The following is a 14,630-nucleotide window of genomic DNA, read 5'->3' on the forward strand; positions in this document are numbered from 1 at the left end:
CTTTGCTACAATGTAAAGTAGTGAGTGTACAGCTTGTATAAGGCCCCGTTCACACTGGGGCGATCCGACTTCCCACCGCGACCTCGGAGCGGCCGGCACGGACTTCATAACATTGAAGTCAATGCAGGTCGCTCCAGGTCGCCCCAAAGAAGCTCCGGACCCTTTTTCTAAGTCGGAGCGACTTGTGTCGCTCCTATTAGAATGGGTCCACAGCTTCTCTATGCCAGGCGACCTACGGCAACCAGGTCGCCCCAGTGTGAACGGGGGCTTACAGTGTAAATTTGCTGTCCCCTCAAAATAACGTAACACACAGCCATTAATGTCTAAACTGCTGGCACCAAAAGTGAGTACACCCCTAAGTAAAAATATCCAAATTGGCCATTTTCCCTCCCCGGTGTTATGTGACTTGTTAGTGTTACAAGGTCTCAGGTGTGAATGGGGAGCAGGTGTGTTAAATTTGGTGTTATCGCTCTCACTCTATCGTTCTGGTCACTGGAAGTTCAACATGGCATCTCATGGCAAAGAACTTCTAAGGATCTAAAAAAAAAAAAAAATTAATAAAAGAATTGTTGCTCTACATAAAGATGGCCTAAACTATAAGAAGATTGCCAAGACCCTGAAACTGAGCTGCAACACGGTGGCCAAGACCATACAATGGTTTAACAGGACAGGTTCCAGTCAGAACAGGCCTCACCATGGTCGACCAAAGAAGTTAAGTGCACCTGCTCAGCGTCAAATCCAGAGGTTGTCTTTGGGAAATAGATGTATGAGTGCTGTTTCGTGTGGTTATTACTTTTTGACACTTTTTTGGTATATGGTAGGGGTACTACCCAATACTAATTCACATTGGGGGTGCTGAGATCTGAGGGCCCCCTTGTTAAAGGGGGCTTCCAGATTCCGACAAGCCCCCCACCTGCAGTCCCTGACAACCACAGCCCAGGGTTGTCGGGGAGAGGCCCTTGTCCCCATCAACATGGAGACAAGGTGCTTTGGAGGGCACCCCAAAGCACCCTTCCCATGTTGTGGGGTGGGGAAAGGGGCCTGGTGTGGTTTAGGAGAAGGGAGAGGGCAATTGCTTCCCCCCTTTCCTGGCCTGCCAGGCTACATGCTCGAATAAAGGTCTGGTATGAATTTTTGGGGGGAATCACGCCATTTTATTTAAAAATGTTTGTGTGGAGTTCCCGGTAAAATCTATGCCAGACCCAAAGACCCTAAGAGGAGGCACTTAGGAATTTTTTTAGCATCAGGAAGACATACAGAGTCAATATCTGTAGGGGCAAGGATGATCAGAAGCTCTGAAGGCAATACATCTACAGTGGGGGAGAAATGAGGGAGCAAAGGAGATCTGTGACTAAGGACAGCTCAGGATCAGGGTTAATGATTCAGTATTGGATCTGTTTTATCTTCATATGCACACTGATTTTTCATTTTTAGGTTGCTTCAACCCTCTCCTCTATATAATCTAATCATCTTGTAATATCATGTTACAGTGCTAAAAGACAAAGGCTACACCACCCTCCAGGATGAAGCCATCAAGATTTTCAATTCTTTGCAGCAGCTGGAGTCTCTGTCTGATCCTGTTCCATTAATTCAAGGCATCCTGCAGACTGGCCATGATCTGCGACCACTAAGAGATGAACTGTACTGCCAGCTTATCAAACAAACGAATAGAGCTGTACACCCTGGCAGCACTGGGAACTTGTACCACTGGCAGATACTCACTTGCCTGAGCTGCACCTTCCCACCCAGCCGCAGCATTCTCAAGTATCTCAAGTTTCATCTTAAGAGGTGAGCTTTAATGAAAGACAATATACCTACTCTGACAATAATCCACAGTAATACCAGTGCAATAAATTGCAGCCAGGTTTAGGGTTATCTGTATCGAACTAACATATTTGATGACCCTTAAACTTGGCATGAAGACAATGGCATCCAGCAATATATGTGGCCATTGGATAACTTTATTTTTCTACCCAAGTTTTCCAAAGTAATCAAATGTCAGAATAGAAATATGGGAGCTGCCATTACTGATTTGTTCTGAAGGGTGCAATCTCTGGGGACCCTCATCCTTGCTTCAATATTTACAGAATCACTGACTTGGGACAAGCATTTAGCTAGTGGATTGTAAAGACATCTTCCTGCAATGCTTGTTACAGGTAAGTGATTCCCTAGGTTGTGAAGCAACAATGAGGATGACAGCCCCAGAGCTTGTGTCTTCATAAAGAAGTGAGAAATGGCACATCCTGTATTCCTCTCCTTACAAGCTCCCTTAAAGGAGATGTAGAGCCAAAGCTCGTTTTGGCTTCAATTCTTCTATGGATCCCAGGGGCTGAAGCCTGCTGTCGGCAGATGTCACAGAGCTGGTCAAGGCTCTGGAAAGATTGTGGCTATATGGTCGGGATCATGCCTGGACCGGCACCCGGCTCAGCCTCTCAGCAAGCCACAGAGAGCAAACCAGACAGTGGGGACTAACAGTCACCAGCTCTCTGCCCAGGAAACCCTGAGAATCAAGCAATCAGCAGTGTTTGATCGCTTGGTTCTCAGTCTTAGAGCCAGCAGGGGGAAAGGATTCAGCAGTAAGTATGATTCCAAAAAGAAAACAAATTCCCATACTTCTCTTTTAAGAGACACGAGTCTCAGTTCACAAGGTTAAAACACTGGATAAGGAACTTTTTTTTAAAAAAAAGTGATAGTTTTTTCAATGTGAATTTACTCCCATGAGATCTGAAAATTACACATGGCTTACATAAAGATACTAATTGTATTAAAGTATTGTGAATTGAACCTTTGGTCTCCTGTAATCTGTGTTGAAAAAATAAAGACATTAAGGCTACATTCACACCTGAGCGTAGCGTTTTCGCGCGTTTTTTACCGCGATTTTACAGCGATTTTTGCGGCGATTTTTACCACGATTTTTACCGCGATTTTTGTGCAGGCGTTTTTAGATTGAATAGAGATCAATGGAAAACGCCTGTAATCTGCCCAAAAAGAAGCTCATGTACTTTTTTGAGCGTTGGGTTTTTTGTATACAGCGTCAAAATGCTCAGATGTGAACAGGGGCCATTGAAATGAATAGGATTTGTCTTGTTGGGCGTTTTGAGAGCTGATCCTCCCCAAAAAAACTCCCCAAAAACACCCCAAAACGCCTACATGTGAACGGAGCCTAATTTAGTTTATTAACAATATACAGGAATATTTTAGTGGGAAGTGTCATAGAAGCATGGTTGCAGTGAACAACTCACAGGAGGAGATTTACTAAAACTAGAGCACTCAAAATCTGGGGCAGCTGTACATGGTAGCAAATCAACTTCTAACCTCAGCTTATTTAAATTAGCTTTGACAATAAAACCTGGAAGCTGATTGGTTACTATGCAGAGCTGCACCAGATGTTTTTTTCCTTTTTTGTTTTTTTTATATATATTCTTACAGACAACACAATATGCTAATCTGAGCACTGTCATATTTGCAAAATAGTAGAAATGTGAAAACGTGTACAAGAAAAAAGCAATGATACAAGATATAGCAAAGCTTTGTTGTAGAGCAACCCCATAAAGAAATAAAGACAGCCCAAGAGGGTGACACACACTGGCCAATTCATATATTCATGTATTCAAACAAACAGGCCTAGGCAGGTCAGCTCTGCAGGTATGACTGAAGAGCTAACTCAGCTACCTGGGGACCCTGTTGGACCACGCAGAAGAAGGGGGGGGCCGTGAGTCCTCAATCAGGTACCCTCCTGCAGTGCGCCAAACCTAGGACCCCCTGGGACCAAACAACCAGCATCCGTAGAGAGCTGACCCGGCCTAGGAGCAAGTCTTTACCATGAATAGTGCGAAAATAGGTCAACCTCACATGAGGAGACACAATTTGCAAACACACTACTAAGTGGTTTGTCCGTGTGGCAGTTTGCCACCCTTAAAGAAACTCTCAAGACCTAGGAAATTAACAGTACATTACAAACAAACAAACAAAAAAAAAAGGGGGGGGGAGGGGAGGATATAGACACCTATCTGCATGCTCACAAAAGACATAATCGCTCACACCAATGATCTACGCTGTAAAGTAAAATTAAAAGGGAGGTGGTTACTCCAAGACTGGAAAGTGACTCAAGTCTCACAATGGCCGAGATGGAAGACACTGAGAGAGGGCTCCGCCAGCACGCTTCAGTTTTAGTAAATCTCCGCCACACTGGCACTTTTGCCTTGCAGCATTATGGTCCTCCTCGGTTTGAATCCTAACCAGGGCTTTAAACTAAATGTTACCCATAACTTGATTATAAAAAATAATGTTCTTTAGTAAGAAACCTACATTCCACACTATTAATTATGCTACTAAACTTAGTGTACTGTAAATTGCTTCCAGCATCGTTTCTGTTTCTTCTTCCTGGAGACTGCCATTTTGTTGATGCCCAGAGACCCTGAACAGCAAATATATAAAATATAGTAAATATAGTAATAAATATATAAAAATAGAGAGCAACTGAGCAGGTGCCGAGCACGCTGAGACAGTGTATTGCTAGATTTTAAACAGTATAGGCACCTATTTTTAGTATTTTACATAGCTTTATATGCGTAAGGGGGCAGACTGAAGTGATCTAGCTGGATCTTATTTTCTGACTAAAGTTCCACTTTAAGTACATGGAGTTTGCATGCTCTCCCTGTGGGTTTTCTCCAAAAGACATGCCGATTACTCCTAAGATATGCTAATAATTGGTTAATTGGCTCCTCTCTAAATTGGCTGTAGAAATGTGTATGCATGTGAGATAGGGACCTTAGACTGTAAGCTCTTAGAGTGCAGGAGTTTACATGTAGTATGTACAAGAGCAGCGTATTCTTAATTCCAGACCTGACAGTGATTACTGCGGGAATATGGTGCTAACTTCAGCTATATTGTTTGTTATAGATCCCACCAAAGTGAAAAATATTCTGCAACAAACACTAGAAGCTCAAGTCTTTACTAGTTTTGGCATGATTTAAAATAGTGCCACACTGGAGCTGAGGCAGAAATAAGGATATATTAGTTTTGTGAGGGTTTTTTTCTCAGTAATTTCTTCTGTAGGTTTCATTTATCTGTAATAGTCTCATAATCTGTCTTTTGTCTTTGTGTGCTTTTGTAGGAATCGGGAACAGTATCAAGGCTCAGAAATGGAAAAGTATGCTGTGTTTATTTACGAGTCACTGAAGAAAACCAAATGCAGGGAGTTTGTGCCATCTCGAGATGAAATTCAAGCATTAATTAACAGGCAGGAAATTACAACAACTGTGTACTGCCATGGTGGAGGAGCATGCAAGATCACTATCAACTCCCACACCACAGCTGGCGAGGTGAGACCCGGCATTCATTTCAATGTCTAATACCCTCTACCCCTGCTGTAGACCTCATCGCTTTCTAAGATGTTAATAATAACGTTGTCTTTTGACCAAAAAAATTGGGTGCTGCAACATAAAATAAAAATGAGATTATAATCATTGCAAGTAATAAAAGCCGACAGAATATTTACCGTTTTAAAGTTATATACAGTATACAGCTTAACAGTTGTGCATACAGTATATGGACATAAAGTAAGGTTACAAGCTGTACATGGGCTTTAATAGGATTCCTCAATGACTATGATCTGTAGCTGTGTAAAATAATTGAAGCTTTTAGGGTTTTTCAGGCAGACGGTCATGGCTTACCTTCCTCTGAAGAGCGATCTACGGTGGTATGCTTTAAAGAAGGTGGCTGGCAAGCATTTAGGAGGCACTATTTCCACTTCCTGATGCCTGTTTCTTTTTTTTAAAGTAGCAAATGGCAATGTTTTACATTGCAGGACCATATTACAACCATAAGCCAAGCGTTTTGGCAGACGGTGCCGCTTGTAAAACTCTGCAGTCCAAGTTTGAATTTGTCTCAGCTGCGGCATGCATACAGCCCTGTTAGGCTGTAATGTTAGAATTCCTGTGGGCTGCCGTAAACTGCAGCTCAGCCTCCTGTTTTTACTGCTCTCAGCCATCAGTGTAAAAGAACCTATTAGAATAGCTAGTAGAGAACTGAAGTCCCCATTGAGGCTTTCTGCTGTCATTGTTTTCCATTAGTTTCCAATGTTTTTTTATTTAATCACTATCAAATTGTGGTTATGTTTCTGGGCAATTTTGCTGGTGGTCCTGACTCATTTTCTACTTTTGTATGGTTCATTTTGCCAAAACATAATTTGTCATGCATTTTCTCATAAACACTGCCTAGATTCATTTATCTGTGGAATTCTATTTTTAATTGAACAAAAATGGATATATATTAATGACTGTTAGCCAGAGCCTGCTTTCATCAAAGTGCTACTACAATATATAGAACATCCTGACTCCAAACATACAGTACAGAGCTTCAGTTGCTTGCACATATTTCAAAATTCACATAACAGTTAAAAGCCAAGAAAGGAGAGGCTGCTGACCTCATTATTGTCACTGTGGGGTTGATTACCAGCATTAACATTACCAGATGTAGATTTACTAAAAGCAAATAGACTGTGCACTCTGCAAGTTCAGTTGCACCCATTTTCCCCAGAGCTTAGTAAACATGGTAAAGCTCTGCTGATTTCCATCATCCAATCATGTGCAGGCAAAAATTATTTTTCTTTTTTTTTTATTATTTCCCTTGCACCTGATTGGGTATTCTTTATGTAGTAAGGTTTCTAGGCCTATGGCATGATGTGGGTCTGCCATTAGTACCGGGATCCTCTCCAGCCCATGTGAGCTGAGCCCCAGGTGTGACAACTGAAGCAGTGACAACTCCAGCATCTTTGTTTGTGGTTTTTTATAATAAATTAAGGGGATGGGAATGAGTGGGATACTCCTTTCGGGTTGAACTAATTACAATTGGGACTTCGATCCTGAAAATGCTCGTTGGCGCTTCCTTGACACCAGCCGGCGCCAGCCAACGCTCACTGACTCTTGAGAACACTCTGTATAACAGAAGAAGTGTTGAATTCCCGACCTGTAGTCCAGTAGATCCAAGACTGAGAACTGTAGAACTCCTGACACTGTTTCACTATGTAAGTCTCTGAATACTTTCCCCCGCCTGGCACAGCTTGAGGTAGAACTTCGAATAACTATCACTGTAACTGGCACACGCAATACAATTCAGGGCCCAGACTGCAGTTGCCCCCTTTACTCCTTGAACTCTTCAGGGTCCACTGACTATGCACCCCCTTTACAACTTCAGGGTCCTCAACCTAGGTACCCCCTTTACAGCTAGCTGACACTGGATCCCAGAACCTCTTCCGGAGTGGTCCCCTCTGACTCTAGGCAGACCCCCAGGGGCAATCCACAGTACTCACGACCTGTGTAGGCTTTCCTGGGACTGGACCCCTCTCTCTCTCCACAGGCTCTCGGCACACCGGATCCCCTCAGCTCAACTCAGCACTCTCTGGATTCTCAGGCGACACCCCGAGACATCCACCTTCCTCAGACAGGAGGAGAGACAGCCCTGCTGTTAGGCAGACAAGGCTCACTATAGTTTTACCTAGCACCTACCTGTAGGGTGCTACATTTAAAAAGTGAACCTTTACCAAATTAACTAAGAAAAAAGAGTGCAACTGCTTCTGCAAAGTGCACAGTCTATTTGACAAAATCGTGCCTGGCTGTGGGCTAAAACTTGATGCCTGAGCTTCTTTGGCAACAAACGCGTATAGGGTCGCTCATTCAAGTGAATGGTTTGCCCTATGCACGCTGCACGTTTCCGTATGTGAAGTGTGCTTTTTAAATCACTAGCGGGAACTCGCATTCCCACTGAGCTTTGTGTGAATGGGGCCTCATACTAATATAGTAACTCATTGCTGTATAAAAGTTTCTCAGACTGTGTATAAAAAAAAAAAAACAATCATTGTACTTTTTAAATGGTATAGTGATATTTACTGATTATTATCATTCTTTTTTCAGGTTGTAGAGAAGTTGATTAGGGGACTGGCAATGGAAGACAGCAGAAATATGTTTTCTCTTTTTGAATTCAATGGGGTCACAGAGAAAGCCATAGAAAGCAGATCGGTGGTGGCAGATGTGTTAGCAAAATTTGAAAAGTAAGTTCTGCAATAGTTTGACATCATCTTATTACAATATTTTGATTACTTTTTAGCGATTAATATCTTATATGTTGCAAATTTATATTTTAAAGTAAACCCATACTTTGCCCATGCTTATACTTCCCTTCCCTTCTCTCTCTTGCTGTATTTGCCAAAAAAAGGTGCCATGAAATATCTTGCACTTCCGGGGAAGGGGGAACATGTGATATGACCCCTTTTCTCCCATGTGATAGTTCATATACTTTGCGGTTGGCCACTCAAGCATCCAGTTCTGTTACATAGGAATGGAAAGAGTATTCAGTGCTGTGTAAGTTCCAAGTTGGGCTTACACAGAGTCTTTTCTCCTCACCCATTGTGAACAGGGCAGCAGGAGAGCAGAGAAAGGAGGAATAAACATTACAGTAAACTGGTGCTCCGTTCTGCATCGCCAAAGCACAGATTTATTTTCTGGCCCCTATTACAGTTAGTCTCTCACAAATCATATTCTGCATTTCAGTAGGTGACTATATACTGTGTTATATTTTTACCACAGGCTTGCTGTCAGTGCTGAACCAGGAGATCAACCATGGAAGTTCTTCTTTAAACTTTACTGCTTCTTGGATACAGAACATGTGCCAAGAGACAGTGTTGAATATGTGTTCATGTTTGAGCAGGTAAGCAAAAAAACAGTTAAACATAAAAAATCATAAACATGGTGATTTGTTCACATTTGTCTCTTGCAGAAGACATTTCAGAATGTTATATGGAAATTTGTTTTATACGCTAATTACAGCAATGGAGAGGGTGATAACTAACATGCAGTTTAAGGCCCTTCTCACATTTGCAATACTGTTGTCAGAGACAGGTTCTCCATAAAAGATGCAGCAGGGAGGTGGAATACTCACCTGCTTGCATTTGTCACTTCTTGATCGACTTCGTTAGTGAGGCGTCACTCGCTCTCTGGTGGCACACTTGCTGCAGAGTTTTTGTCAGCGAGGGTGCATCACCTCACTGATCTAGCAATGCTGTGGCTTACCAATGTCAGGGTTGCAAGTGTGACATGGGCCTAATTTATTTGATTAAATCATTTAACTGAAAAATCAGTTTAACTTATGCACTGTAGTTTGCTGACCCAGACCTTGTATCTTTAGGCACATGAAGCTGTTATTCGAGGTCATTACCCAGCACCTGAGGATACTTTGCAAGCCTTGGCAGCCTTAAGGTTACAGTATTCACAGGGAGACTACAGTCTACAAACTAATGTGCCAGAGATGGAGGACTTTTACCCAGTGCATAGACTAAGGGCCCGTGTAACTCAATCCACCAAAGCCTCTACAACATTTGAAAGGACTGAGAGGAAGAGGTCTAGTTTCTTAGAAGGAACATTAAGGAGAAGCTTCCGAAGTGGTTCTGTGAGTAAACAGAAGGTAGAAGAGGAGCAAATGCTGGACATGTGGTTGAAAGAAGAGGTCCTGTCAACCAAAGCCAATATTACTGACAAATGGAAGAAGCTACAAGGACTGAATCCAGATCAGTGCGTGACTAAGTATATGGTTCTCATAAAAGAATGGCCTGGCTATGGATCAACTTTATTCGAAGTTGAGGTAGGAGCATTCTGTTACCGAATGGGTTTTCTTATAGTTGATTATTTAAATTATTGCAGCATTGCCCTACATAGCAGAATAACACTATTCGCCAACATATACTGGTTGTCATGTTATGTGCAAAAAAGTTAATTATATAATACAGTATAGTATACTCTTCTCTGTAGCAGTTAGCCTGTAACATTGATTTTAGTCTGTTTTATAAAGTATAACTTCCTTTTTTTGTCATAGATTCTTTGTATCCTAGGTACCGCCTTAACATTTTTGATGTGCTTTTTTAATATATTTCAGTGCAAAGAAGGTGGATTCCCACAAGAGCTGTGGCTGGGTGTCAGTGTTGAGGCTGTTTCTGTCTACAAAAGAGGAGAGGGGAGACCTTTGGAAGTGTTTCATTATGAACATATCCTTTCTTTTGGTGCTCCACTTGCCAATACCTACAAGATTGTTGTTGACGAAAGGGAACTTCTATTTGAAACCAGTGCGGTAAGTTTATAGGTGAAATGTGCCTACACACTGGCATCAGATAGAATAACAGAAAAGGCAAACACATTGCAGGCATGAGCTAGAAATAGCATTTTTAAATAAGTGATAAGATTATGGTTGATGAAGGAAATGCTTGTTATGAATGTTAAACCCATCGAAACTTAAAGTGATATTAAAGACAATTTTTAAAAAATAACAAATATGTTATGCTTACCTGCTCTGTGCACTGGTTTTGCACAGAGCAGCCCCAATCCTCCCTTTTTTGGGTCTCCTGCCAGCACTCCTGGCCCCTTACACCTGTTGAGTGCCGCCAGAACAAGCAGCTTGCAATAGGAGAACCCAAGTAGGCTTGCTCCCGAGCCATGGCTTTGTGTCCATTCACACACAGAGGTGTGGCTCGGCCCTGCCCCCTCTCTCTCTTCATTGGCTCACTTACTGTGATTGATAGTGCCTGCTGCTGTCCCAGCCAATGAGGAGGGGGATCGCGATGGGGTTCAGGTATGTATTGGGGGGCTGGGGCACTGCTGCACAGAAAATGTTTTTTTTTACCTTCATGCATAGAATGCATGAAGGTAAAAAACCTTGAGCCTTTAGAACCACTTTAACACACATTAGGGCTAGGTTCACACTGTGGCGATCAAATTTTGACCCGGCTTTCAGTGCAATTATGTAGTGCTACTTTGATGCTACTATGAATTGGTTTGCATGTTCTATGGGGACAAAATCATGCTGGAATCGCAGTAAAGTTGTACAGGAACCTTTTCCAAAATCGTTGAGTTGCATTGATGTGATTGGGCACCTTTGAAAACATTATGATTTCCATCATCATGCAATCATGTGTGACTCAAGTTGCATCTGAAATTGCACTACTCTGAACGGAGCATTAACCACTTGCCGACCGCCGCAAGTACATTTACTGCGGCAGTCAGCCCCGTACAGGCAAAGTGACGTAGTACTACGTCGTTCGCCTGTGAGCCTCTAGGGGGCGAGCGCGCGCCGCCGGGGGCACGCTCCCGCTTCTGCTCGTTCCCTGACATGTCCGCACGTGTGACCGGCGGACCCGATGTCACTCGCAATCTCCCGGTGGAGAGGAAGAAAGGCAGACGGCTGATGTAAACAAAGCCGCCTGTCATTCTCCCTGATCTAACTGCAGAGATCATACGATCTTGCTATGTAGGATCGTATGTCTCTGTGGTTACATCACTAGCCACACCCCTTTACAGTAAGAAGCACGCCCCTAGGGACACACTTAACCCCTTGATCACTAATAAAGTTAACCCCTTCCCTACCAGTGTCATTTTTACAGTAACAGTGCATATTTTTAGCACTGATTACTGTAGTAATGTCACTGGTACCCCCAAAAGTGTCAAAAATGTCAGTCAAGGGTCCGATCTGTCCGCCGCAATGTCGCAGTATCGCAAAAAAAAACGCAGATCGCCGCCATTACTCGTTTAAAAAAAAAAAAAAAAAATTACAAAAATCTTTCCCTTAGTTAGTAAACGCAATAACTTTTGTGCAAACCAATCAAAATACGCTTATTGCGATTTTTTTTACCAAACATGTAGCAGAAAACAAATTGGCCTAAAATGTTAAAAAAATTAGATTTTTACATTTTTTAGGGGGAATTTCATATAAAAAAATTTGAAAAATATTGTTATTTTTTCAAAATGTCGCTCTTTTTTTGTTTATAGCACAAAAAGTAAAAATCGCACAGGTGATCAAATACCACCAAAAAGAAAGCTCTGTTTGTGGGGAAAAAAGGACGTCAATTTCATTTGGGTACAGTGTGGCACGACTGCGCAATTGTCCGTTAAATTCACGCAAAATAGGGCCTGGTCAGGAAGGGGGTAAAATCTTCCGGTGCTGAAGTGGTTAAGGACTAGAAGGAAAATAGGAGTGGGAAGCCAAGCAAAACTTTACATAAAAAGTTGAGATTTAAGGCTTGTACACACTTTGTGTGATGTAATGCATCACATAAAGTTAAAAAAGAAAAAGTAATCAGTGTGATGTGGGGCTGACACTTTAAGCTGCCTGCACAGTAAAACGCTCCATTTCACCATGCAGGCACTATAGTGCGAACCTAGCCGATAATTTTAGCTACCATTGTCTCTTCATTTTGTGATTGTTCTGACACATGTGTTGCAATAGGAGTAAGCTCTAATGATGCTTATTTTAATTATATGTTTAGCTGGTGTCATCCAGACTTGTTACAGGTTCATTTAATGGTAAATCCTAACAAGTATTACTATAGTTTAATACATACATTCAGTTATATGAATGCCTCGTATATGCTGCCTTTTGATCTTTTAAATATACCATTGTAAGTATTTTGTTATATCAGTTCAATACGTGAAAAATATTTTTTTGATGCTGAGAGGGATTCTGTAGTTTACCAAGATACAACTGGGCACAGGGTTTAGACCATGGGTGTCCAACCTTTTGGCTTCTCTGGGCCATATTGAGTGTAGAGAAATTTTCTCGGGCCGCATATAAAATATATACTATAGTTAAGGTATATAAGTAATAAAATGTCGCCGCGCCCTTCGCGCGCCACCGCACCCCCCCGCACTAATTTAACACAACTAGAGGATGATCAAATGAAATGGAATCAGTATACAGAGGTTTACTTCTTCTGAGAGATATTAAAGGAACACTCTAACCACCATGACCACTTCAGTGATTTGAAGAAGTGGTCATGGTGGTAGGAGTCAGAAACACTGCACATGCTCACCTCCCCCCCCCCCCCTCCCCTCCGAGGCAGCCTCTGCCTACTGTTAGTTGGAAGCCGCTGTGGTCATGCCCCCGACCTGACTTCCTTCCTCCCCAGCAAGAAAAGAAATTGTCAGGGGGCAGTGGGCCACATTGCCTGGGGTTCAGGGCCGCATGTGGCCCCCGGGCCGCAGGTTGGACATGCCTGGTTTAGATCACGTCATGCAATTCCAGTCTGGAAAAGGCACTTTGTCAGTCACAACAGAAATGTAGAAGATGAGTGCATTTCTGGCAAATCAGCAGGTATTTTTCTGTGCTAGCGGGGTTTATACATTGATAAACATGGGGATGTACATGTATTGAAGACATATATTGCATGTGTTTTTCTGTGCCCTGACACTAACCTGTTTGATAAAGAGTGACGTATTACCATCCTGGCCACAAAACCATAAATACAATCCTCCTACTATAATGGTGCCCATACACTAGACAAAAAATCGTTAGAAAATCTGTCATTTGGACAGTTCATTCGTTTTTCGGGCCAGTTAATGGGCACAAATCGTCTGTGACGTTTTTGAGCTAAACAATACGAAGGACACGTTTTGAAAAGGAACAATAAATTAAAAAGGTAATGTTTCTCATCCGAACTGTTTTCACTAGGCATATGTGACAAAACGAATGGAAAACAGATTAATTTATGTCCTTTACGGTCATTACATGATGGCAAAATCGTTTACTATCACGATCGAATGTTTGTTATTTGAAATTGAGTTTAAACGATTTTACGTACAGTCTAGTGTATGGCCAGCATTAGGTTACATACACATGAACGATTGCAGGTGCAAGGGAGCCTTAACATAAAACTGCCAGTGTTTTCTAGCACCTGGGGAACTGCAGGTGGCGCATACAGCCAGCCATAGAAGTGCATGGCTATATGCACTAGTACATATGTGAATGATATTGCTCTTTTGTTACTGATACAGTACATAGGTTTACACAAGTACAAACAAGTACAGCCAAGCATTTCTGTGGCCAGTTGTACATGCCACTTGTGGCTCCCTGGACACAGGAAAATGCCAGCAGTTTTATGTATCTGAAAACATCTGTGTGCATGCAAGCCCTAATAATCTGCGCTGGCATTCTCAGAGCGTTTCTGTTTATTGTTGATAAAAAGCTATCTGGTATGTATTAAACAAGCTTTTTTTTCCCCATTGATACAGGTGGTTGATATCGCAAAGCTTATGAAGGCCTACATCAGCATGATAGTAAAGAAGAGGTTCAGTACTACTCGATCTGAGAGCAGCCATAGTCAAGGAAGTTCTAGGTGAAGACAGTGATTCTTGCATATCAGCTGTCAACACTGCCTGATTCTCATATAAGCAAATGGTGCTTTATATTTTATTAGCTGGAAAAGTTCTCATCTCTTCACCAAGCAATGCCAAGATGATTCAGTGCCTAAAGCATTTTTAACTGCCAGCAAGATCCCCAAAGCTGTACTTCTTCACACTGACAATTGCCTTAGAAAATAAAGCAACCTGCCTTTAATGCAGAGTGACGTGCCTTCAGTCCGAATTCACTCTTAGCGGCCAAAAATAAGAAGTGTGCCCACCTGTTTTCCTCAAGAGAAAGTATTGGAGTGCTGCAGGCAGCCTTCTCCAGGGACATTTTTATGAAGCAGCAAGCATTTTGCTTGGAATTTAGTATTTTGCCTTTTTGTGAATATTTGAGTCTTAAATTCTATTTTTATTCTGAGTTTCAGAAGAAAGGGAATGTTGATGTGCAATTGTGTGTACAGTTTATTT

At 42.1% G+C, this 14,630-nt stretch overlaps 1 protein-coding gene across 1 annotated transcript in view; it reads left to right on the top strand.

Moving 5' to 3' along the window:
- The window catches only part of MYO10 (myosin X), a 312,628-nt gene extending 298,270 nt beyond the window's left edge, over positions 1–14,358 (top strand). Inside the window, exons 35-41 of the mRNA XM_082257742.1 lie at positions 1,491–1,788; positions 5,117–5,324; positions 7,914–8,050; positions 8,586–8,706; positions 9,184–9,636; positions 9,928–10,119; positions 14,049–14,358. Coding sequence (XP_082113868.1) covers positions 1,491–1,788; positions 5,117–5,324; positions 7,914–8,050; positions 8,586–8,706; positions 9,184–9,636; positions 9,928–10,119; positions 14,049–14,156 — 1,517 coding nt within the window. The 3' untranslated portion in view covers positions 14,157–14,358. The remainder of the gene's footprint in view (positions 1–1,490; positions 1,789–5,116; positions 5,325–7,913; positions 8,051–8,585; positions 8,707–9,183; positions 9,637–9,927; positions 10,120–14,048) is intronic.
- The last annotated feature ends 272 nt before the right edge of the window (positions 14,359–14,630 follow it).

The sequence above is a fragment of the Pelophylax lessonae genome (genome assembly GCF_965119305.1).
Source record: "Pelophylax lessonae genome assembly, chromosome: 5".
NCBI classification, from domain to species: Eukaryota; Metazoa; Chordata; class Amphibia; order Anura; family Ranidae; genus Pelophylax; species Pelophylax lessonae.